At 38.2% G+C, this 26,332-nt stretch overlaps 1 protein-coding gene across 2 annotated transcripts in view; it reads left to right on the top strand.

The window, feature by feature from the left end:
* ccm2 (CCM2 scaffold protein) overlaps nucleotides 1-24,712 on the top strand; it is a 50,411-nt gene extending 25,699 nt beyond the window's left edge. For both annotated transcript variants that reach the window (XM_033021365.1, XM_033021364.1), the window contains exons 3-10: nucleotides 2,577-2,660; nucleotides 4,957-5,140; nucleotides 7,537-7,658; nucleotides 8,813-8,948; nucleotides 11,478-11,535; nucleotides 12,802-12,931; nucleotides 14,640-14,778; nucleotides 21,048-24,712. In XM_033021365.1, the coding sequence (XP_032877256.1) occupies nucleotides 2,577-2,660; nucleotides 4,957-5,140; nucleotides 7,537-7,658; nucleotides 8,813-8,948; nucleotides 11,478-11,535; nucleotides 12,802-12,931; nucleotides 14,640-14,778; nucleotides 21,048-21,328 (1,134 nt within the window). In that variant the 3' untranslated portion in view covers nucleotides 21,329-24,712. The remainder of the gene's footprint in view (nucleotides 1-2,576; nucleotides 2,661-4,956; nucleotides 5,141-7,536; nucleotides 7,659-8,812; nucleotides 8,949-11,477; nucleotides 11,536-12,801; nucleotides 12,932-14,639; nucleotides 14,779-21,047) is intronic.
* The last annotated feature ends 1,620 nt before the right edge of the window (nucleotides 24,713-26,332 follow it).

Below are 26,332 nucleotides of genomic sequence, written 5' to 3'. Positions count from 1 at the left end.
GACAACAACCATAGGTTCGCAAGCAGATATTTCTCAAATACAGATGGGTCTACTCTTCTGCATTGGGCAATGGAGAGGAGCTTGGCTTGGCAATCTCCTGAAAATTGGATTAAGTTGTAGTAGAAGTATTTGTTTCCAGAGTTTTCATGTCCTGAAGACTTAATGCAAAAAAGTAATTGAATGATAGAAAACTGATGGAAAAACAGGCACTTGTAATTCATGATATAACAATATACTTTGGGCATGTGAAAGCTGGAGGTTAGGTATCCTTTTGTGTCTAGCTGACACTCCAATGCCATTCCACAATGTACAGAGTGCAAGTAAGGAGCTTGATGGAATGTCCCCATTTGTCTGAATGAGTACAGCTCCAGTGACTCAAAAAATTGGGTCCAGGAATAAATAGCCCCACTTGGTTTATTATCCTTCACCTTAAGTCTGTTATTCCTTCCAACAACAGTGCACAATTGCAGTAGTGTGTATGTTTGGTATATGCACAGCTGTTGTTGCACAAGTTACTCCAGCAACATTTTCAGAACTGCATATAGCACCACAAGGACAAATGCATCAAGTGTGAGAGCATCACAGGTGGCAGGTTCCCCTCGAGCTGCATGTCATTCTGATTTGGAAATATGCCACTGATTCTCCATGAGGTCTAAATCCTGGAGTTGCCTACCCATCATCATTGGAGTACATTCAAATGGACTGCATAGTTTAAAGAAGATAGCTGACCATGTACAAGGTGCAAGTAAGGAGCTTGATGGAATACCATCATTTGTCTGAGTACATCTCCAATGACTCAAGGTCTACAATTTACAATTTTATGCAATAAATGCTACCCCAGCTGGTGACTTCCATATACAGAAAACTGAATCCATTAAAAATGGACCTGATTAATGCCCGCAGTTGGAATTCAAAATGGCGTTAAATGACACTTTATTCATTACTCGTCCTTTTGTCTTTGGGTCGGGACAATATTTTGTCCACTATTTCTGTTTGAATCGTACCAATCCAATATGAAAATTAGAGCAAAATGCCCTAATTATGATTGAATGTCATAAAGTTGTTGCAATTGCATGATTCAGTGTATTTGGAGGTGAAATTAGTAACACGATGACCCTTTCAACAACAGTTTTCATTTGATAAGTGATTTCCAGAGCTAAAAATTGACTGCGACTCGTGGAGTTTCATTCCAGTGAGTTTTAATTTATTCAGGGAGTTTGTGTTTCTTTTACCACTTGGCTTAATCAAATCTCTTCATTTGTTCTATCCAATTTGACATAGCACTCAACCTCCAATTCACCATCCTCTGAAGTTTGTGTGTTACTTTCCAATCATTTTATTTTGCTGAAAAAAGAATTACTGTGCTGATTCCATTATCCCTGCGAGTTCTAGGCCCCTCGTGTCATTTTGCAGTTTCAAGAGTTGGTGTGCATAGGCCATTTACAAATGGTAGATTCCTGATAGATTCAAGTCCTATATTCAGCAGAAACAAAACAAAGTGCTGTGATCACTCAATGGGACAGGCAGCATCTGCAAAAAAGTTTCGTTACTAGACTTCATCAGAACATTGGCATTCTCATGAGTTATGTTCAACAAGTTTGTCTCAGAGGTCTGCCACTGCTTGTCCAAACCTTTTTTTCTTTAATAGTCAGAGATTAGACACCAGATTGCCAAAACAAAGTTTTCATTCAGTCAAGCCACTCACTTGTCAGTACAATATGCTAGCGTTGGAACTGAAATAATAAACTGCAAGAAATAATAGCCTGGTCTCTTATCTGCCATTAGCTGATGCCCACATGTTTTGGTTCAAAGTTTGCATCTAAAATGTTCAATTAATTCTAATCTGCCCTCTTTCACCCCGACCCATTTTTTGTAGGTACAATAATGCCATTATGTTGCATTGGACTGAATTGCAGCCAGTTCCCAAAAGTATTTAATCATCTAAAAAACTAGTTGTGATTTTTGTTTTCGGTGAATATTTTGACTGAAAATAATTTTTGCTTTAGCTTTAGCCATTGATTTTCCAGTAGCTGGTGATCCTGTACCTCCTTTAATCTGGGCAAAATTACAAAAGTGCACTTAAAATCCCCCCCTCAGAAGTCCCCCCAAAAATGTGGCGCCTACACTGGGCGAGGCGGCCAATCTCGACGCTCATCAGGACTTCCGCGATCGATCGGTGATTCGAATTTGCCCCCTGTGGCCCAGCCGGAGTTGGCAGACCTGTTCCCATAGCCAATTTCCGTGATCAATCAGCAGCATTAAATTTTCCCCCATGAGATCGGGGCTCTGGACTGCCAGTTCCGTTCCCATAGCCGACTTCAGAGGCAATCTGTGCGTCTTGGTACCTTGGGTCTCCGGCGTTCTGGTACTGTTTAACTCCTCTCAGAGGCTGTGACCTCTTGATCTGGCAAAACAGATAATCCAGCACGGATCTGGAACCAAGGGTGCTAGAAAATTGGTTGTGGACCTGTAATTGATAACCTTTCAGTATTCTTTTATTTAAAAGGTAACTTGCATTTTAGTTGCCTTCACTTATTTTTTCATTATTCAATTGTATTTTTTAATCTAAATTTTAGTATTTGGGGCAGCTCGCATCTGTGCCTGGGTATCTAAATCCATCCAGCCGAACTGAAATATTGCACTTATTGGATAATGCAAGGGTGAGTAATGCTGTTTTGATATGGACAAGGAGGCTTTTAAAAATAAAACATCCTCATGTTCATAAAACTGTGACTAGGAATGTTTAATGGTGGGTGTAATGTTCAAATAATTAGTAGCTTCCTTGTCATATGATCCAAACTATTGTAAATCAATAGTAAATGTGAGTAGGGGTTGTAAATGTTGCAATAGTTCTTTATGTGGTTCTTGTTCTGCTGGACCTATCTGCCGCCTTTGATACAGTGGACCATGGTATCTTAGTATCTCGGTTACAGAACCTAGTGGGCATTTGTGGCAGTGCCCTGGAATGGTTCAGGTCTTATCTGGCAGACAGAACTATGTGTGTAAGCCTTGCTGGTTTTGAATCCTCCTCCGCTCCTCTGTCATATGGGGTTCCACAGGGCTCTTATTTAGGGCCCCTGCTTTTCTCACTGTACTTACTTCCTCTGGGTTCCATTCTTAGAAAGCATGGCATCTCTTTTCATTGTTATGCTGATGATAGCCAACTATATATGCCGCTGAGGAAGGAAGATGCTTTCTCTGTCAAATCATTTCTGTTATGTCTTGATGACATTAAATCCTGGATGGCCCTAAACTTTCTAGGTTTTAATAAAAAGAAGACAGAGGTGATGGTGTTTGGTCCCAATGGCTGCCGTGAACCTCCCCCTGTTGACTTGGGTCCCCTGGCACTGTATGTGAAGCCAACAGTTTTGAACTTGGGTTTTAAGATAGACAGTGATTTTAAATTAGATCATCAAATAGGCACGGTAGTTAAGTCCAGCTTCTTTCATTTAAGGCAGCTGGCAAAGGTGAAGCCCATTCTTGAGTGGCAGCATTTTGAAACAGTAATCCATGCCTTCATCACGTCTAGGCTGGATTACTGTAACGCACTCTATTTTGGAGTTACTCGATCTTCCCTGGCTCGTCTCCAGTTGGTTCAGAATGCTGCTGCTCGCCTTTTAACTGGAACTCGAAAGTGGGAGCACATAACGCCAATTCTGGCCTCCCTCCACTGGCTGCCGGTGTACTTTCGAGTTCATTTTAAGATTCTTTTATTTGTTTTTAAATCTTTAAATGGTCTCGCCCCGCCTTACCTCTCTGAGCTGCTTCATCCCTACGCTCCTGCCCGGTGCCTCAGGTCAGCTGATCAGCTGCTCCTGGAGGTACCGAGGTCTATGCGGAAGCTCAGAGGGGATAGAGCCTTCTCTGTTGCTGCTCCGACATTATGGAACACTCTGCCGTTGCACATCAGACAGGCCCCCTCACTGTCCATCTTCAAAACCAGTCTCAAAACCCTTTTCTATTCCTTGGCTTTTGACCCTGCATGAGACTTTGCTCCTGTTTTAGTGTTTTTAATGTTTTTTTGTATTGTTTTTACTCTCTTTTTTAATGTTTTTATTGTCTTGTAATAATTTTTTTGTTCATGATTAGTCATGTACAGCACTTTGTTGCAACAGTGGTTGTTTTTAAAGTGCTCTATAAATAAAGTTATTATTATTATTATTATTATTTAAACATGATGCTGAATTTAGAGATAATGCATTGAATTTTTACTTGGTTTGAAGATGCTTGGTGAACAAAACAATGTAACGTTTTTCAAAATTAACAAATGCTGTCCAAGCATTTAGAATTTGGCCAAATAGTCATTATCTATTTAGCTCTCTTCATAATGAGATAATTAATTCTAAAAGTTCTAAAATGTACTTTTTGGAATATTTCTGAAATTAATATTCAAGATTGAACCTTTGGTCTATTCTCTTTTTATTTTAGTATTTTTGGTCTATGCTTTGATTCCTGTACATCCATTCTGACATTGCCACCACACCATCTCATCCTTCTAGTCTTGTAACATTACAATCCATTGACTTGTCAATAACCTCCATCAGAAGTTTTCATCCATCCTCATTCGTTGGTTATTCCTGTTCCACTGATTGTCCATCCTTATTGTTTCTTCTCTCTGTTATTTTTGATGCCTTGCTGATCACACGTTTACTTTTTCAATTAATTACATCTGCCTTTGGATGAATAGTATTTCATTGATTGACACACATTGCTTGTCTAAGCGCTTTAGCACAGATTGCATACAACTATATACTGTAACAAATTTTTTGAAATACATATACAACTGAGCACTTAAAAAGCCATTTATTGGAGTATCAGTGTTATATAATTGTAATATTGGCTCAGTACGAAGCTGATAGTCAGTTTCACAGGTATGCACTTAAAAGTTAATGTGACCTGACTTAAAACTCAAAATAGCTTAAAGTTAAAAAAATCTTAATTTACAATCTCGTTTAGAGGGCACATCAACTCCCAGGACCACTAACGCAAGAACAGGACGCAGTAATTACTGTGTCTGCATACAATATTAAATTGGTGTGGCGGGATGGAGAAGACATCATTCTTAGAGTTCCAATCCATGACATTGCAGCAGTCTCTTATATTCGGGATGATTCCCTTCATCTGGTCATTTTTAAAACTGGTAAGTTCTGTTTGTGAGGGAAATCCTTAGTTGATTCCAGCAACTTGATACTTTTTTTGTAATGACAAATCTGGGAATATTTTGAGGTTTGTTGTGGCAAAGCAACAATCTGAAATAAACGTGGTGAGAGTTTTAGGAAAATGTCACTTTGCAGACATTTAAAAAAATGTCTAATTCAGTACTGCTCATGCTGAAAGAAACTTGCAACTGTTTTTCCTATGTGTATACTTCCATCAACAACTTGTTTCCCCAAACCCAACTGAGTTTTAGAGGGGATGTTTTGCGACGCTCGTCAAGGCAGCAAATTTCAAATAGAGACAAAAAAGTAAGGCAAGAATATTTGACAATGATCCTATATGAACAAAAATGTAGCAGGCATATTAACTGCTAATGGGTGGGTTGGATTTGTCTTTTAGAAAAATAAATACTTGGACATTTTTTGACACCATCCGAAAAAATATTTTAATCAGAGCGGATATTCTGCAAAACATTCCTGAAAGACATTGGAATTGGCTGTTTACCAAAAACCATTATTGATAGCAGTCAATAAGTGCAGAAACATTGTGTGACTCCAAGTTGGAAACATACATTTGAGTTATGTGGTCTTCCCTAAGTATTTAAGACTTTAATAGTAAAGTAAATAATCAAACACTACTTTTTGTGCTTATATTGATTCATGATAAACAAATATATATCTGGTGAAGCATTATGTGTTTGTGATAGATTAAAAAAACATGGATCTTTACAGAAAATAAATAAATGGATAGAATGTTTTCTTCCACTAATTACAAATTTTGATTATAAACGGTGTTCTGCGAATTGAAAATAAAATAATTATGCAAACTTTAAATATAGACCAGTAGATGGCCTTGGGCTCTTTCTAACAGAAGGAGCTCTTTCTAGCAGAAGATCAATCGCTTTCGATTATCCTTAATCTTATCTGCTAGTTACCTCACACACCCTTTTCACCCTCTTGATTTCCTCCTCACGTATGCTCCTTAATTTCGTGTACTCCAGGGATGCACGTTGTTCCAGCATCCTAAATCTGTCCCATGCCTCCTTCCTGACCAGAGCTGCAATTTCTCTCATCATCCATGGTTCCTTACTCCCACTTGCATTGTCCTTCACTAGGAACATGCATAGCGTAACCCCTCACTGCCACACTTAACAGCATTCCACTTTTTTATGTCCCTTCAGCGGGCAAACATGCGGGTCCAATCAACTTTAGCAAGTTCCTGTCAAATATCAAAGTTGACCTTGCTGCAATTTAGAACTTTAACTTATGACCAGCCTTGTCCTTATGCATAAACATTTTTAAAGCTAATAGAAATGTGGTTACTGGACGTAAAAGGCTAGCCTATTGACACTTCAGTCACTTGCCTTGCCCAATTGCTTATCAGTTGGTTAAGCTTTCACCTCTTCCTTTGTAGTACCCTCAACATATTGTCTGTAATAAATATTCTTCATACTTTGTTCACTCAAACTTTGAGTGAACAAAGTTTGAGGAATATTTCTACAAATAGTCCATGAACTTTCTGCAATGGTAGATTATACCGAAGTGTTCAAGTTCAAGTGAGTTTATTGTCATGTGTCCCTGTATAGGACAATGAAATTCTTGCTTTGCTTAAGCACACAGAAAATAGTAGGCATTTACTACTAAACAGATAAATGTGTCCATATACCATGATATAAATATATACACACATGAATAAATAAACTGATAAAGTGCAAATAGCAGAAAGTGGTTATTAATAATCAGAGTTTTGTCCGAGCCAGGTTTAATAGCCTGATGGCTGTGGGGAAGTAGCTATTCCTGAACCTGGTTGTTGCAGTCTTCAGGCTCCTGTACCTTCTACCTGAAGGTAGCAGGGAGATGAGTGTGTGGCCAGGATGGTGTGGGTCTTTGATGATACTGCCAGCCTTTTTGAGGCAGCGACTGCGATAAAGTGGTGTCTTTCAGATCCAGACGTTGAACAGAGGTTCTTCCCACCTTCCCATCATTTGCATCCTCTAGTACTTTTCAGTGTCAAAATTGCCCCAAAGTAATTTAGAAAAACAACCAGACCGATTATCACCTAGCTGAGCAATATAATGGCATCATTATTTGCAGGATGTGGGTGTTGCTGGCAAGGACAGCATTCATTGGGCATTCTTAACTGCTCTTGAATTTGAGGAATTATGCCACTTTTGAATGTAGTTTTTGAGTCCACCTTTTTGAAGTGTCTCAGATAATGGGTAGGCTGATTGATTAAAGGTGGCTCGAGTTTCAAGCCTTGAATTCCTTATTTAACAACAGTGAACCTGTTCCATATGTCATTCTACATTTCAATCTTATTCTGACATCGTAAGGATGTGATGGACATTATAAACCTTTCATTGTGGATACTCTCTTTCAGCCAGTGACTCTGGAAATTCAACAAATCAGAACACTGAAGGTTTAACTAAATTACAGGTGTCAGAAAGTAGATCTGGAACCATGGAAGCATGTACTCTGGTCGTTGTTGTTGCAGAAAACAAAGTAAGTTTCCGAGTTTTATTAATTTGTTAAATTGTAGGATAATGAGTTAAATGGGCATCACACCTCAATACATGAAATCATTGCAACGCCACTCTCCAAACGATTTAGCAGTCATAATTTTGGTTCACGGCGGTTGGCAACTCTACTTTGTTCCATAGGCAATCATGAGATCTAAGTTTCTCAGCTGCTTTTTATTCTTTCTGTCAATACAAATAGACATTCCTATTTGTGGGAGAAAAGAGGATCGTTTTTTGCATTGTTTCCTCAGTTTTAAAGGCTACATTATGACCAACAGTTTATAGAAATACTGCAAAAATGGTTAGAGCTGTCGCAATTTCCTGAAGAGGTTTTTAATCTCAATCGGGTGACTATTTCTTAGATGTAACTACATGATCAATTGAGGTTTGTGAATCCTATTTGGTGGTAGTTTAATCCTGAGGAAACTGCTGGTTTGAGTATGTAAAATATATTTTCCCCTGTTAATGAGAATTCTCTTTGGTTTAAACATATTAGGGTGACTGTGTGCCATTATTTGGAGGTTTGTGTTCAAATCCAGCCAATAACTGGATACAAGACTACAGGGATTTCTGTGAAATTAATTTTGGAGGTACCAAACCAGTTTCTATTAATGAAGGAAGCTCTTTTAATGGATTGAAACAACCAAGATCTACTGTGCACTTTGCATGTGCTCGCTATTTCAGAGGTTTGGATAATGCCAGATGCCTAGAGGTTAGGATACTTCCTGATTTAGGAACAGTTTCCTCCAAGCAGTTATCAGGCAACTGAGCGGTCCTCATCAGCTAGAGTGTGGTCCTGACCTTCTGTCTACCTCGTCTGAGACGTTTGAACACTCTTTAATCAGACTTTATCGGACTTCAATGTTATATTTTGCACTAAATGTTGTACCCTTTATCCATTACCTGTGGACTGTGGATGGCTTGATTGTATTCATGTATAGTCTTTTGACTAGATACCGCACGAATAAAAGCTTTCCACTGTACCTCGGTAAACGTGGCAATAATAAACAAAATAAAATCTTTCTCTGGAGTACAGTTCCACCCTTCTCCCATGACGGTATAAAGAATACATTTGCATTGGCTCATGAAATGCAAATTGCCTTTGAATTGACATAATTGTGTTCATTTTTTTTGTAGGCAGCTGCAGAAGAACTTTGTTCCCTTCTCAGTCAAGTCTTCCAAGTTGTTTACACAGAGTCCACAATAGACTTTTTGGATAGAGCAATATTTGATGGTGCTTCTACTCCAACTAAGCCCATGTCCATATACAGTGGTAGGTAACTTTAATGGTTCAGAGGGGGAGAAAAACGTGTTGATTATAATCTTTATCAATGTAATTAAAATTCTACCTACTTTAATAAAATGTTGGTTTCGCGTGAGCTTAGTCCATTGAGATTTTTGCAGTTTTTATATCGGATTCTTAGTGTCAAATTTCAAGGCTGATATTGGCCCATTTGCAAAATGTTGCTGCTTCGTTACTGGGTTAAATAAATTCAGCATCCTAAGTGACATTTTTAGTTTGGATTGGAGATTGGTGGAGGTGGAAGTTAGATTTACATGAATGAACCCATCCTTGCACATTTGTCCAAATCATATGTCAAGCTCCACCCTTCCCAAGGATTATTTTTTTTGGGAACAAAATTAATCTTTTGTGAAAACCATCCCAGAGCAAAGCATTGGTCCATGGTTGATCATGATACATATAAATACAATTTATTTTTTCCCTCAATATGTATCATATACAGGGAGATCAGATCAGATCAACTAGGCATCATGTCTGTGCTATACTATTCTAATTTTTACTGCAATTTCTAATTTTGCTTATTTGTCTCTTAACAATCTTGCTCAAACTGATATTGAAAGTGTTTTCATTTGAATTGAGACAACAGTTTTAATGTTTCAGTCCTAAAACTGCATATATTTTGTATAAGCTTAAGTTAAGAGTTAGACTGAATCTGGAAACTTTAAATAGTGTGCAGAAACTGAAGAATTAACTGTTACCTGCCTAATTTGAAGTAATAAATTAAAAGTTAAATGTCACACTTGTTACATGGATATTTGTTTCAAGATTTTATTAGTCAGATTGACCACTTATTCAATTTGGTTGAACTCAGCCGTTTGTAACCCAGAGGTACTCCGTTTAATTGGAAAGTATACAGATTCAATTACTACAGACTTCCTGTCATCAGGAAGTCTGTAGTAAGGCTCAACATGAAAAAGTTGAGGGGGAAAAATGACAAATAATTGTACTCTCCTAGTACAATACAATACAATACAATACAATACAATACAATTTATTGTCATTTGAGCCCCAGTGAGACTCAAACGAAATTTTGTTTCCACAGCCATACAAACAAAGACAATGTCCTACAGACATACACACAATTAAGTTTACACAAACATCCATCACAGTGAACCCACTGTGATGGAAGGCAATGTCTTTTCTCTCCCCTGTTCTCCATGTCTCTCCCGATGTCCAAGCCCCAGGCGGGTGATGATAAGTCCCACGGCCATTTTAGGCCGTGCCGGGCGATTTACGGCCCCTGCTCCTGGTCTAGAAGTCTCGAAGTTGGAGCCCCAGCGTGTGATGGTGAGTCCCACGGCCATGAAGCCGTGCCGGGCGATGTATGACCCCGCTCCAGGTCGTTCCAACCCCGCGACACGGGCTGGAGAAGTCGCGTTGCGGGAGCTCCGGGAAGCGGTCTCTCTCTCCCCCCGGACCCGCGAGCTCCCGATGTCCCAGTCCACCGGACCTGCGGCTGCGTTGCTGGAGCCTCCGAGCCCCAGGAGTCGAGTCGCAGCAGCGAGTCACCACCGCTCCCCACCGCTCCCCACGAGCCGACCCTAGATCTGTTTTTATTTCAGATTATGTTGTAGTTGGGGTATTTTTGTTTGTGCAATCAATTTAATAACTTGGGCATTAGGTTGAATTAAAATGTTAATGTTGATTTTTATAAGGGAAATGGGTAAATTACAGTGTAGAAATGGGTATGGTGAAAAATGGAATTAATTGGATGATGCTTTCAACAAAGGTCATTTGAGAATTAAAACTGAGATATTCGGACTTGAATAAGATTTACCTGCACCAATTTCTGCACGTCAAATCTGCTGCACGTCCGACCTAACTACCATCCGGTTGACTTAAGAACCTTGTTAAACCGCCTCTTCATTTAACCCTTAATTCAGTCTGTTCTATCGCCCCATCACCATACAAGATTTCTCCAAGATCTTGAAACTAAATGTTCCTGACTTTTATTAAGTTTGCAAAGTTTTTTTGGGGCCCTTCTGTGTTCTCTGAATTTGTCCTACTTTCCCTTTGCCCCTGTCTTCCACCTCATTGTGCTAAGGATAAGTGTTTCCCCACAACTGATAATTAGTGCATTGTGTGGACTAGAACTGAACCTGGTAAAAAATCAAACATAGGGGGAAACAATTTAAACTCCTGCTAACCCTCAAAGGAGCTTTTATAGAGATGCATTTTTATTTGCAAATTTGCAACAAAACACAAGTAGTTTGCCACACCAGAAATCCAGCAAACTTCATGATATATCATGCTAACTATATAATTGTCACCATTGCAAATTGTAGTTATATTTTGAAAACGTGTGTATCATGTTTGACAGATTAAACCCATACTTTATTATTTCAACTTCACATTTCACTGATTCTAAACGTATTCCTTTTTGTCTTGAGCATTTTTGTGGTCTTGTGACTGCAGTTATGCCAAACTCTGCTTTTAAATGTTTCAACTCGAGGTTTGCATGTTCCTTAGCATTCTGTTTAATGTTTCTCTTGAAAATAGATGATTCTTCAAGTAAAGCAGATGTTAAAGAACCTTATGATGCAGAAATTAGTAATTTGTAAGTATCTGTCTCTTTATCTCAACATTTTAATATCTGAAATGATTACTTGTTTCTGTGTTTAAATTCACTTTATTTATCTAAAATATCAAGTTGTTTTGTCTCAATGTTTTTGATACTTTTAACAATGTTAAAATTGTGCTGTCTGTATTTTCAGGAATAAAGATATTAAGATTTCTATCCTTTGTTTTACTTCTGCATTGTTCTTAGTTGAGAATGCAACCAATCATTCTGCAAATGTCCTCACTCTTTTTCTCCTCCACAAGAATAAATGAGGTTGGGCCTAAGACATAGCTGTGAAGAATTTCTTGAATGAGCTGAAATTGAAATTTTTATCTGCACAATAATTGATCCTAATTTTGTGCTTTTGTTGATTAGTCTGTGGAATTTCTATTTAACTTGATTCTCATTTACTTCAGTTTTATCAGATTGGGTTCTGTAATGCTGAGTTTTCAAAGCAGATAAGGATCAATTACGCAGCACTTTTGGCTGAAGATCAATGACACTTGTTGTGCTTAAACATTTCCATGCTCAATAAACTTAGTTTCTTTGTAGAGCTTTCATAACTGAACGTGGACTGTGAGTTAACTGTGAAATAGCACTCTGAGATGGTATACAAGTGTCGCTAGGTTTGATGCCATTTTCAGGAAGGAAAATTACTTTCTCGTAGTAAGCCCATTCAGAATTTTTGAATCTGAGATGACCTTTATTACCTAAACTCGAAGCAGCATAAGCCCTTTGCTTTTAAGACAAATGTCCTTCCTGAGAAAGATGACAATTTTACAATGTTACTGGTGTGATCTCACCAGTGCCTTGTTTAATTGTGGCAAGACATACTCATCACACTCACCTGGGTATCACCATTGGACTAGATGCATAAATATCATAATAACACGTGTGGGTCAGAGGTTGACTGTTGGGCAGCATTGGCTCACCTTTTGACTCCACAAAACCTTTTCATCATCTATTGTGCCAAAATATATTCCTAAAACTTGGAATTCCTTAGCCTGCAATTCTGTGAGAGTGCCTTTCACCAGAAGGACTGCAACAATAACTCAGTTGCTCAGCATCAGCTGCTTGTTGGCAATTAGGAGCAGGCAATAAATTCCAGTCCGTGATCGTATGTATCCTGTCAAAATGAATTGAAGAAATTTGTTAGCCATTAATCGAAAATATTAAATGGAGCCAAAATATAAATTGTTTTAAAGTAGAGATTTATTGGCTGTTGTAACTTGCGAATAGTCAAATTTAACTTTGTTCATGCAGGTCTTTTCAGGGATCTGATACTGGTGGAAATTCTCCATCTTCAACTCTACCATCTCCTCAGATGAAAAATATCAACGAAGGAGAACTAAGTGCTTCTGCAGCTGAACTCCTTCAGGATTATATGATGACAGTAAGTTGCTGTTTGTGGCTTCAGAACAAGCTTTTACTTTGTATTTGTGCTTTTCATTCCAAATATTGCCATTTATGTCCATGACATTTGTTTGCCATTCAGGCCAGTAGAGTGTCCCATAGTTAATGACAATTCCTAGAAAGTAGAATTGTGCAATACCTGTGTTCAAGGGTACATGGATAATCATGGTGTAGATAAGGATAATGGTGTAGCTGGGCAGCACAGTGGCACACTGAGTTGAGTTCTTGCCTCTGCTCCACTGATCTGCGTTCACTCTTGACCTTTGGCGCCATCTGGAGCGTGCACTTTCTCCCAGTGGCCTTGTGGGTATCTGCTGGGTGCTCCAGTGTCTTCCCACATCTCAATGTGTGTTTTAATAGGTTAGTTGCACACTGTAAATTCCCTCTAGTATGTAAGTGAGGCATAAGAATCTTGGAGATGGACCATAAGAATGTAAGGAGAATATAAAAATAGGCTAGGGTGAAAATAGCACAAAAATAAGTGTTAGGTGTGCTCATTGGGCTGTTCATGATTTCTGACTCACTAATCATGGAAATTCATAGGAATCATTTATGGATCCAAGCCCTTTAAAACTTTTCCCTTAATTATCAGCCCTTGTGTCACCACTCCCTCTCCAGTTGTCATAACTATTGAAAGTGTACTATCTTTCACAAACCAGATCGTCTGAATTATAACATTAGTTTTCCTGACATCTTGAATAATAGCTGCACTATATAGCAAGTCATCATTGACATATTCTGCTGTTGTACTTGTAAAACTTGGAGGCGTGTAATTCAAAAGATTATACAGTGTGACTTATTGTTCTCTCACTTAATGCAACAGTTGGTCAATCTATTTGGTTTCCACATTGACTTTTTTTGAGGGGGTGGTGTGAAAAGGATGCCGGTAGCTTGAGAGTGAATGTAGATGGACTGATACTAGCCCTCATGAAGTAGCTACATGACAACCACAGATGTCCTATAATTTATATAATTGCTACTAAATTTAATCTTTGGCTGTTGCTCAGGGTTTTGATTGTTCTGCCATTCACCTTATGAAAGTAAATTGGATCAGATTTTAAATTTTAATGATCTTAACTTTATAGTTTGTGAAATATAATTCCCCCTCTCAATCTGTAATGTAACTAAGAAGGTTATATTTGACACCAGGTGTAGATCTCAGTCTAAAACATTCCTAATTGTATCAACTATCCTGACCACTTTTTATTGAACATTTACTTGCAGTAATTTACCTGAAATAGCTAACATTTAACATTTTGTAAATCTTCTCAATTTGCACTAAATGTTTAATTATGTCAAATGCACCTGGTAGAGTTACAACTCCCAAAGTACACTGTTGTGTCGATACATTTCTATTGTTGCTATCTCAAAGCGTTTGCTGCAGAATTATTATAGTAAAAGGAAAAAATTGATCTTATGAACATTACTAGATCAACTGTCTTCCTTTTAGCTAATAATTGTGTCAATGAAGAGTTGACGGCTCTGTAAGAAATAATTTCAAATTGCCTTATCAGGAATGAGCTGCTTGTTGTCTGTAGACTAATAATATACAGTACTTTCATTGAGTTGATGTAAACCATGTAAAAAGTGAAGATTTATTTAATTATATTATTGGGATGATTACTCTAAGTTCTTCTGATCATCAGCTCTGATCCAATACTGTAATAATTGCAAATTCTATTTTGTAGTTGAGAACCAAGTTGACATCTGAAGAAATCCAAAAGTTTGCTATGCTTCTGCATGAATATCGAAATGGTGCCTCAATTCATGAATTTTGCATCAGTCTTCGACAATTGTATGGTGATGGTAGAAAATTTCTATTGCTTGGTAGGTGAAAGATTAAACCAGTTTTAGTGGAATGAATAGTATTTGTCTGGTGTTTTAATTGTCACAACAAAAAGTTTTGTATAAAAAAATGAGACAGTGCTGGAGTAAATCAGCAGGTCGGACAGCATATCTGGAGAACATAGATGGTCTATTAGGCCGCAATTTTTGTTTCGTAGTAGTTTCGATTTAAAAAAAATCTATGGCTTATTGTTACTCTGCTTCAATTATTTTTAAGTTTTGTGTTAACAAAGCTGTTCTTGCCTTCTTTACCCCTCTTACTCCTGCAAATAATTTCACTGCATACTGCTCTGCATAACAGCAAACTATTCAGTCAGTAGATGCTGTTTTATCATTTTCAGCCATGTGATCCAAATCACAATTCAGCTTGCCATGCTTGGTCTAATGTCACATGTTCTTATGCAACAAGTTTCTTAGATCTTAAGTTTCAGTTTATACAGCATACACCAATGCGTTCCAAATTTCCACGGTCTTTTGTGTGAATAGTTTTTCAAAGTTACGTTAAATAGCCTAGCAGACCAACATTTGTCAAATGAGTTGTATTTTATAATCAGTTAGCTCACATAGAGTTGCTTTTGTGTAGCTTTGTGCGTAGCAAGGAACTGCAGTTGCAGGTTTACATTGAAGATAGACACAGAATGCTGGAGTAACTCAGCGGGACCGGCAGCATCTCTGGATAAAAGGAATGGGTGATATTTCGGGTCAAGTCCCTTCTTCAGACAGGGGAGGCGGGAGAGGGAGACACTGAAATAAAGAATGTAAGGTGTGAAAATAAGACATCAAATGGGACGAAGATTAAGGAAAATGTAAAATAGATCATTGTTTGCTTGGTGACAATGAAGCATACAAAGATAAAAATGTAATCAAGGGGACAGCTACCGACCACACAGCTATCCAGACTATACCTTCGCACCCAGCCTCCTGCAAAGATGCTATCCCCAACTCCATCTGTTCATAACAAGAGGATTTCAGAATAGGAGTAGAGAGGTTCTTCTGCAGTTGTACAGGGCTCTGGTAAGACCTCATCTGGAGTATTGCGTACAGTTTTGGTCTCCTAATTTGAGGAAGGACATCCTTGTGATTGAGGCAGTGCAGCATAGGTTCACAGGATTGATCCCTGGGATGGCGGGACTGTCATATGAGGAAAGATTGAAAAGACTAGGCTTGTATTCACTAGAGTTTAGAAGGATGAGGGGGATCTTGTAGAAAGATATAAAATTATAAAAGGACTGGACAAGCTAGATGCAGGAAAAATGTTCCCAATGTTGGGCGAGTGCAGAACCAGGGGCTACAGTCTTCGAATAAAGGGGAGGTCATTTAAGACTGAGGTGAGAAAAAAACGTTTTCACCCAGAGAGTTGTGAATTTGTGGAATTCCCTGCCACAGAGGGCAGTGGAGGCCAAATCACTGTATGGATTTAAGAGAGAGTTAGATAGAGCTCTAGGGGCTAGTGGAATCAAGGGATATGGGGAGAAGGCAGGCACGGGTTATTGATTGGGGACGATCAGCCATGATCACAGTGAATGGCGGTGCTGGCTCGAAGGGGCGAATGGTTTCCTCCTGCACCTATTTTCTATGTTTCTATCCCACATTTGTGTCCGAGATGAAGTGTTCCATAACAGAACATCTGAGATGTCCTCATTCTTTAGGGAATTGGGGTTTCCCTCTTCCATCATAGATGAGCCCCTCACTCAGGTCTCCTCGATATCCTGCAGCTCCACTCTTGCTCCCCCTCCCTCCAGTCGCACCAGGAACAGAGTCCCCCTAGTCCTCACCTTTCACCCTATCAGCTGCTGCATACAACACATTATCCTCTGACATTTTCGCCATCTCTAACAAGATCCCACCACTAACCACATCTCCACCGCTTTCCGCAGAGACCGTTCGCTCCCCAACTCCCTGGTTAACTCATCCCTCAACTCTGTCCAAGGACCCTGACAGTCCTTTCAGGTGAGGCAGAGGTTCACTTGTACCTCCTCCAACCTCATCTACTGCATCCGCTGTTCCTGGTGTGGACTCCTATATATCGGTGATGTGATAGAAACATCACCCATTCTTTCGATCCAGTGATGCTGCCTGTCCCTCTGGGTTGCTTTTGGGGTGTATTTTGTTCCTAGTGTATGAAGTCGTTTGGTGACCATAGCTTCATTATAGAACCAAACAAAATGAATACTGCATTTAATGTATGGCAGTGTTCAACTAGCAAAATTTACTAATTCCTGCACCTTAAGTAATACCATTATATTTTATCATGCATCTTTTTATTCATGATTTTAACTTACTGCCATGTTATCCCTGCTAATTGTGATTTGTTGGACTTGAATTGTTTTACATTTTGGGCTATCAATTCAGTTAACAGAAAGTGCATCGATTTTCCACAATTTCCAGATACCACCATGCAACAGGTGGCATATTTTCAGTTGCAACCTTTTTTCACTTTGGTTTGCAGCATCTGGCAAAACCTACCATAAATAATTATCTTTCTTCGATTAAAACCTTCAGAGTTTGCTAATATTTGCTAGAAATCATTAAGCTCTTTCTAGAGTTCAAACCTAAGATAAATAAAACTAGAAAAAGCTAAAATTACTCTGCAGGTCAAACAACATATGTGGAAAATTAAATAGTTCATTTTTTGGGCCAATAATGTTTAGTTGTCGTATGTACTGGCAATGGTACAGTGAAATTCTTGCTGCAGATTAACAGCCCCACAAATGCAATAACACACACATGTATATAATCAAAAATACAATAAATTAATAGCCATAATACTACGTAACAGTAATAATGCAAAAACCAAAGACTGCAATGCAATGAAAGACATGGTCCATTGTAGATGAGAGTTGCTGAGGTTAATGTTGTCTAGTTCTCAAAAACCTGGTGGTTGCTGGGACCAAGATCAGTATTGACACAAGTGATGGTGCCAATTGAGAGAGCTTGTTTAAGGCTTGTTAGTTTGACATGAGTTATCTAGAGGAGTTGTAAATAGAGAAGATGGAAAATGGCAGGTGTCAAAAGTGGGAGGTGTGATGAGAATGGGAAAAGTAATGCTGGATCTTTAAAATATGCAAGAAAATAACGGGTTGTTGAAAAAGATGGGCATAGCTTAAATAGACCAGGTGGTTCCCATGTATTTGCCTCCATGTCTTTGCTGTTAGTTTAGAGGAAGTGATAGAAACATATGACTGCAGATGCTGGAATCGAGATAAAACAAACCGCTGGGGAACCTCAGTGGGTCGAGTGAGGAGAGAGAATTGTGCAGTGTCTTTCCCAAAATATCAACAATTCCTTTTTTTCCCCCACATCCTGCTCGTTCCACTGAATTTCTCCAGCTGGGTGTTTTTTTAAATCTGCATTATGTTGATGACTGGTACTGGATTATTGTTCTAACACAGATTTTTGAACATTTGCTCCATGCCTCTCCCCTGCTTTTTCACATGGTTAATTTCTGATTTGTCCTTTCTCACTTTTCATCTCCATATACAGATACAGATAGCCTTTATTGTCATTCAGACCGAAGTCTGAACGAAATTTCGTGCCTGCAGTCATACATACAATACAATAAAAACAACAATAAACACATATTAAACAGTACAGAGTAGCAGCCAAAGCTATTACAAGTTTCAACTCCCACAGCTATCTTGACTACTTTCCATCAACGCCCATCCCTGCTTCCTGTAAGAAGTTTATTTTTCCAGTTTATCCAGCACAGTCCCATCTGTTCTGATTTCCGAACTACTGTCTGGAATCCGACGATCTTCCCCTAAAAGAAACTTGATAGTGCTATCAGCTGAATCTGCTTTAATTGCTTGCACTTCTGCTCTCTCCTTGCTTCTTCCCAGCCTGAAAAATAATAGACCTTTCTTTGCACTTGCTTTTTTCTTGCCACCATTGATGCAATGCCACTACTAGATATCTTAACTTTACCTCTTTATGCAAAACAGCTTAAAGAGCTGTGATCATTGGAGAAGCCAGTACAGCTGGGATGACTACTTTGCAGAACACTTTTTAGTTTGTAAAAGTACCCTTGAATTTCCCCTATCTGCTGCAGTAATTTTTCATTCTATTCCAACTCTGTTCTGGCATTTTGCATTATTCCTTAAAAGCTCAATACATGTCACAAACGGCATCTCATTGTGGATTATCCTTTGATACTTAATCCCAAACCAATGATAGCAGAAGGTTGTTTTGCTTAAGTCTGTCTTACAATTCCAGCATCTCCCCACTTATTTTCATTTAACTCCCGCTTAGAAATACAAACCATGTCAGCACCTCATCAATCTGTCTATTGGTTTGCCTGGGTTTGCAGCCTTTTGCAACATTTTTGTTTACATCCATAACCTAAAGCATCTATGATTCCAATTTTTTTAAATCTTTCTGGTGAAGATCATCAATGGAAATGTTAGCACACTATCTCCTCAGATACTTCCTGGCCTGTTGTGTATTTTCAGCATTTTGCTCAGACCTCATTCAAGCTTTAACTATGGTATTTGTTTCTTATTTGTAGTGAACAGCTTTCATGATTCTGTTGAGTACCAAATTTAGTTTTTGATGGAGAAAGAAGGAACAGCAGATGCTGGTTTACAAAAATACAAAGTTCTGGGGTAATTCAGCAGGTCAGGCAGCAACTCTGGAGAACACGGATAGGTGACGTTGCGGGTCGGGATCCTCTTCAGACTGCAAGTCTGCTATCCATGTTCTTCAGCGATGCTGCCTGACCTGCTGAGTTACTCCTGCTCTGTCTTACCTTTTAATGGAATTTTACGCCTATCAAAAAGGATCCTGTGTGCTCAGTCTGTAATATGTTGATTCAAGAAATAAGCCTAGAAAACCAATGCAGTATTTTCCTTTTGCTCCTAATAGTTGGCTTGCCAGTCATTGGAGTTTGCATTAAGGATTTTGTATTTTCATCATAGATCCATTTTTGTTCCACTTGATGGTTGGGTAATTGGGACCAATTTACATGGTATCATGTAGTAGTAAACATTAGTGCTATACATTAAGTTAGTAAGTGGTATTGTAGCTATTTAAATTTGAGTTACTGTGTTTAAATACTAGGCGGAGGCCAGAATCTTCCAGAAAAATTTGAGTTTGAGTCGTAGAGTGATACAGTGCGGAAACAGGCCCATCGGCCCAACTTGCCCACACCGGCCAACAATGTGCCAGCTACACTCGTCCCACTGCCTGCGCTTGGTCCATATCCCTCCAAACCTGTCCAATCTATGTACCTCTCTAACTGTTTCTTAAACGATGGGATAGTCCCAGCCTCAACTACCTCCTCTGGCAGCTTGGTCAATCCACCTACCACCCTTTGTGTGAAAAAGCTACCCCTTGGATTCCTATTAAATATTTTCCCCTTCACCTTGAACCTATGGTCCTCAATTCCCCTACTCTGGGCAAAAGACTGAGCATCTACCAGATCTATTCCTCTCATGATTTTGTACACTTCTATAAGATCACCCCTCATCCTCCATGGAATAGAGACCCAGCCTGCACAATCTCTCCCTATAGCTCACACACTAGTCCTGACAACATCCTCAAACCTTTTCTGAACTCTTTCAAGCTTGACAATATCTTTCCTATAACATGGTGCCCAGAACTGAACACACTATTCTAATTGTGGTCTCACCAACTTCTTACACAACATGAGCTCCCAACTTCTATACTCAATACTCCGAATGATGAAAAGTGCCAAAAGCCTTTTTGACCACCTTATCTACCTGCGACTCGACCATGCACCTGTACTCCGAGATCCTTCTGCTCTTCAACACTACCCAGAGGCCTACCATTTACTGTGTAGGTCCTGCCCTCGTTCGACGTCCCAAAATTTCTAAACACCTGTTTTCGCTTTTTATTATGGGGTATTGTATGTAGATTGATGATAAAAGAAATGAATTTAATCAATTTTAGAATAAGGCTATAACGTAACAAAATGTGGAAAAAGTGAAGGGGTCTGAATACTTTCTGAATGCACTGTATATCTAATTTTTCCTTTAACATATTGCAGCAAAGGAGTTAGCTTGGCATAGCAAATATGGAACTGGAATAAGTTTTTTTATGTGGTTTAAATGACTGATTTACCAAGTTAGATCATTGCATAATTCAGAATGGTGAATGCAGTAATTCCAATAAATCAGGATCCATGTTTTGAGAGCAAATAAACATCTGCCCATTAGATTCTTATTATTCTTTTTGTTCTATTAGCAAAGATTTACTTCAATGTTTTTAAATGTTTGTATTGTTATGTCTTCTAGGGCTCAGGCCTTTTATTCCAGAAAAAGACAGCTTACATTTTGAAAACTTTCTAGAAACCATTGGTGTCAAGGATGGAAGGGGCATTATAACAGACAGTTTTGGCCGATGCAGAAGGACTTTAAGTAATGCATCCAATTCTACTACCAATGGCAATGGAGCAACCGCAGGCTCAGATGATCAGTCAGTGCCTTCCGAAGGTGATGAATGGGACAAAATGATCTCCGATATCAGCCATGATATTGAGGCGCTTGGTAGCAGCATGGATCATGATTCATCTTGAAAATGTAATATTTGCACATCCTGTTATTGCCTTCAGACTTGTTTCTTATACAGATGTGTTCCTAAATGAAGTTTACTACAATGTGAATATTTAAATGAATTGTTAAAACATTTCTACAAAATGAAGAACATGAAATCATGCCATAACTTTTTTATTGTAGAAAATTGCATATTTGTATTCAAACATTTTTGTAGCAGCAAGTAGTTTTAGGCTTGATTGTTCCAGTAGTGGGCAAGGCCTTTCTGGTCGTATCACATGGTTTTGTATCCCATCTGCACAAGGTTACATATTACAGTATGGTGTGATGGGGGTGATTTAAACTTTTTTCTGGACAAATCATCTATTTTTACCGTGTAGTTTCAAGAAGCTGTATGTCCCAACTCTTATGTAGTGTGATAGATGCTCCCTGGTGCAGTCATCAAATACTGCACACTTCAACTGCTTCATATCTAAATGGCTGCACATTAAATATAACTATAAATTTGGCTGAATGTGACCAAAATAGGCAATTTGTTTTCTTGGGGAAGGACGATGAGAGTTTGGAAGGTGCCAGGATCCTGCATCAGAGTTGGCATTCTGCTGCTTTAAGAATTTCTGCAACAATTTGCCTATTTTCCTTTAATGTTAATAATCTACTCCCAGTTTTTTGTTTTTTTTTAAACACTTCATGATCGTAATATGACATAAGAAAATGTCAATAAATCATTGTATTTAAAAACAAAGGGTTAATGTTCTGGTGAAATGAAATAATAGGCTACACCATAATGGTGTCTGCATATACTTTGTTGAAACTGTGGTATTTTATGCACACCCAATGCAAATATTTTCAAAACCTAAAATTACATTCTAAAAAGGATTACTCAATCATATCCCATTAATTGAACACTTTTGCTATTATGTGCTGCTTTGTCATCAAATGAAAACTGGTGAATACATTTATCATGAAATTACAGCAAATATTAACTTTAAAACTTGGGGAATGGTCCTTTTGGGTGCTGTATATAGACTGCATATAAATGACACCTTGACCCATTTTAATTCAACAAATTTATTTATTGGAATCTTTCAGGATTTTATACCATTGCATGTACTGTATTGTTATTTTATGTGATGTGGAGTGGATAGAATGTGGGAATTTTTGTGTAGCATGTAATCCTAGAAAACCTCAATCAATCTGAATTAATCGGTTTTGCTAGTAATGCCAGTATCACTGTCCTTGGAACCACATGCATTATTGTTACGATGTATGTTTTAATATCCAATCTTTTTTATGCATGAAATCAATTAGTAGTAATATTTTAATTGTACTCTTGAGTTATATTCACAATTGCAATATGCTACTTTAAGTTTGTTTTCAGAGTTACTCTCCTTTGATTAATGTAATTTAAAATATTGAGTTGAACACCAGTGACATTGTTCTGGTAAAGTTGCAATGTGGGTTTCCCAGTCTAGGTGTTAAACATTAATTGCATGTATGCAAGATGGTGTGTGTGTGTGTGTGAATAGTATAATTGCAATAATTGCCTTCTATTAAATATTGGAAAGGATTTGGGGAAGTACAATCATGTGAACAATTTCAGGTACATGTAATGTGATGGGAATAATCATATAACTATCAAGCAATGTAAATAGCCCACTCTGGATAAGAATATTTGAACTAGTTTCCATATTCTCTTAACATTTGTCATTGGGGAACTACTTTGGCATATTCAATACATTTTTGGCTAAAGTTATCCTTTTGTAATCCTGTGTCCAAATTCTTGCTCACTTATAATGGTCTAGTTGTTTGTGGCAAGACTTGATGTAAAACCTTATGGCAAGTTAGAACCCCAACTATCTCAGAGATCCATGCTGATTTTAATATTCGAAACATCATTCCTGCTTGTAGAAATGCACTGATTAAGTGAAAGCATGTTTTGAAGGTTTTCATTTTAGTCCTGTACAGTAGATATTTCAAAATGTTAGTTTCTGTGACAATCTATCATTTTGTGACAAGCACAAACTGGCTTTTTACGCAAGGACTACATTTTTTTTAATGATCTTTTATAAATTCAATTTTAAGTTTGTTAAAGATCCAGTGTTTTTGTATGAAGTTTTAACCATTGTTTTCAATATGTAGACTGTGAATTATGACTGAAGGAATGATTGGCCATTTTAAAACTTGTGCATGTTGCAGTGGTCAGCCAATTAGAATGATTGTGCTACAATCTGCTGTTACCTGTGTTAAATATTTAACATATTCTTGCACTGTCAACTGGATCATCTGATACAACCCAGAAGTTTAACTTAAAGATTGGGATTCTAGCCCAGACTTGCAATGAAACTGTTCCCACCAAATCCTGCTTTCTGTAGTCATTCGTGGCAGTTGTACTATAGCTTGATAGCACATCTATTTGCTTACCAGTTTTAATCCTTGGAGAAGGATGGGGGGGGGGGGGGGGGGAGGGTTGGAAATAACATGGGCTATAGTAACTTGCACGCTCCAAGGTTTTACATTTTTTCAGCACAGATTTTCTTTGGGTGTCCTTGTTCCATTGATTGTGGTGGGGTGGATGAAATGGAAGCCAGTGACATTTTTTTTGTTTTGAAGTTCATGCTACAAAGGGACATTTTATCTGTAATATCTGTAAATGTGTTAGAAATAGAACCACTGTAGAAATCTAATGGCGACTTAGCAAACTGAAGGCAAGAGATTTTGTTAGTTTTCCTTTAAACTAAAATTAACAGTTGCAGTATTCTAAGGTCATACAGTAATGTAGCACATATGCAGTAAGGGGAAAACGTTGCCTGTTTGAAGATACCAGAATTGATTTTTAATCCTGTAGTTTTGGGACATGTGCACTTTGTGTTAAACATGTGAAGAAATTAATTAGTCATTAAAAAATGATGTATTTCCTGCAATTTACCTACAGTATCCATTGTGTACAATATTCTGGTAAAAAAACAATTCCTGACCATGGGAAGTATAGCGGTTTTCAGCAAATAATAAAGCTATATTCTAGAGTAGGTCAAATGCATATTTATTTTTGGATTTATTTATATTAAGTCAGTTTAATACATTTGGCATCTTTGCTATATTCCTATGTGGAGAATTGTTCCAGCTTGCATATTTTGCCTATGACTAAAACTTTTAATCCACATTGTTATATTGCTCAATTTTTAAAGATTCGTATCTCTGAATGTTCTGTCGTGATACATTTTGTGTTAATGGTCAGTATTGATGTGTACTGGGACCATATGTAGCAAAGTTTTGGTGTGTTTTTGCAGTTATTGCCTTACATTTGAGTTTGGATATTAATTGAACATGGTTACATCTGAGAGAAAGATTGCATTATTCAAATATTTAATGTACTGACAAAAATTAAAAATTATTTCACTTTGTAATATGAAATGCACTTTTATGAGAATAGCTATTCCTCATCTGAGCCATGCACAGATTATCTGCAGCCAAACACAATCCACATCCACCCTTGGCAAATGGACCCAGTCTTATGATAATTTATCATGACTCCATTCACTATCTCCAAATGAAGATGTCGCTCTGGGACCAAATTGTTGCTCCTCCTTTTTCGTGGAATATAATGAACATTTTCTCTGTATTACTGTGGGGCTCATTCTCACGTTTTCTAATGCATTGTGCTATTGTTTCCTGGTTAGAGTATTAAAAAAATCATTAATTTAATCTCTTCCGTCCCTTGAGAGCAATCTCCAACTTTTCTTCCCTGACTTTGCCAATAATTAATATTAGTAAAATTCATAGTTACTTATTTCCTCAGAGTTTACCTCTTGAAGCAACCTACGAAAGTTTTTTATGTCTTTAGCCAAGGATTCCCTTGGTCATCTGTCTATCCAATTTACTACGACAGATTTGTTCACTGTTTCTCTCCTTGCAAGAGAGTTTACCTGTCGTCTCATTAACAATATTTGCATTCCAAATCATTAAATGTTGTTTCAGTTTGCTTGATGCCATCAGCAAACTTGTATTTGTCCCCTATTGATAATCTCTGACATTGCAGATCACTCATTACTCCCAACACTACTTGCCATCCCATTGCATGAGTAGAGAATGCACATCTGTTCACCATCTCCCTAGAATGCAGGGCCAAAAACAAATGTGCCAAATGCAAAATAATACTCTATTTACTGCTCATGAAAATTCTTCTTTGAAACCCAATTCAAATTGAATGAGTATTCATAATGCAGGCGTAGCTTTGAGCTTTCCACTGCATTTTTTTCCCATTCCATTCATCATCTGATTTGTCCTGTTTCTCCTACACTGCCATTAAATCTGGAGATTTTTAGTCCACCATCTTTTTAATTCTTCACCATGTTTGACTGATTCCAGTTTTCAGGCAGTAGCTGCTGGTAATAACCTTGCACTAATCTTTTTAGCTAACTAATTTTCATTTCTGTGGATACTTAAGCGCCTGTCACGCAGGTGGCGCGCAAAGATTTCGTTAATCCCAAAATCCTGGGGCGCCGCGCACGACCGTGCATCACTGCCTACGCCACCACGCCTCACGTGCGTTGTGACGCGCAAATGACGTCCAAGTGGGACAGGCCCTTTAAGTGCTTCCAGTATTTATTTTCTCAAAACTGATCTTTTACTTATTTCTATACCCTTTTTCGTCTTGCTTCAATGTCCTTTAACTTTTTCGTTCCCAACCTGTTGAAGATCTTATGCAGGAGTTTCCGCTGAAGAAAAGTTGACCAAACCTTCCCTGCACAGATGTTGCACAACTCACAACAGTTCCGCCAGCAGAATGCTTGTTGCTCCAGATGCCAGTATTTACACTCATGTGTCTCCTGTTAATGGTAAGTTTAAGGAAGAACTGCAGATGCTGGAAAAATCGAAGGTAGACAAAAAAGCTGGAGAAACTCAGTGGTTGAGGCAGCATCTGTGGAGCGAAGGAATAGGCCGCGTTTTGGATCGAGACCCTTCTTCAGACTGATGTCGATGGTTGGGGGGGGAAAGAAAGAAAGAGGCGGAGACAGTAGGCATTG

The sequence above is a fragment of the Amblyraja radiata genome, chromosome 5 (assembly GCF_010909765.2).
Source record: "Amblyraja radiata isolate CabotCenter1 chromosome 5, sAmbRad1.1.pri, whole genome shotgun sequence".
NCBI classification, from domain to species: domain Eukaryota; kingdom Metazoa; phylum Chordata; class Chondrichthyes; order Rajiformes; family Rajidae; genus Amblyraja; species Amblyraja radiata.
The sequence above is the reverse complement of the archived record's forward strand: the minus strand, read 5'-3'. Positions and strand labels throughout refer to the sequence as shown.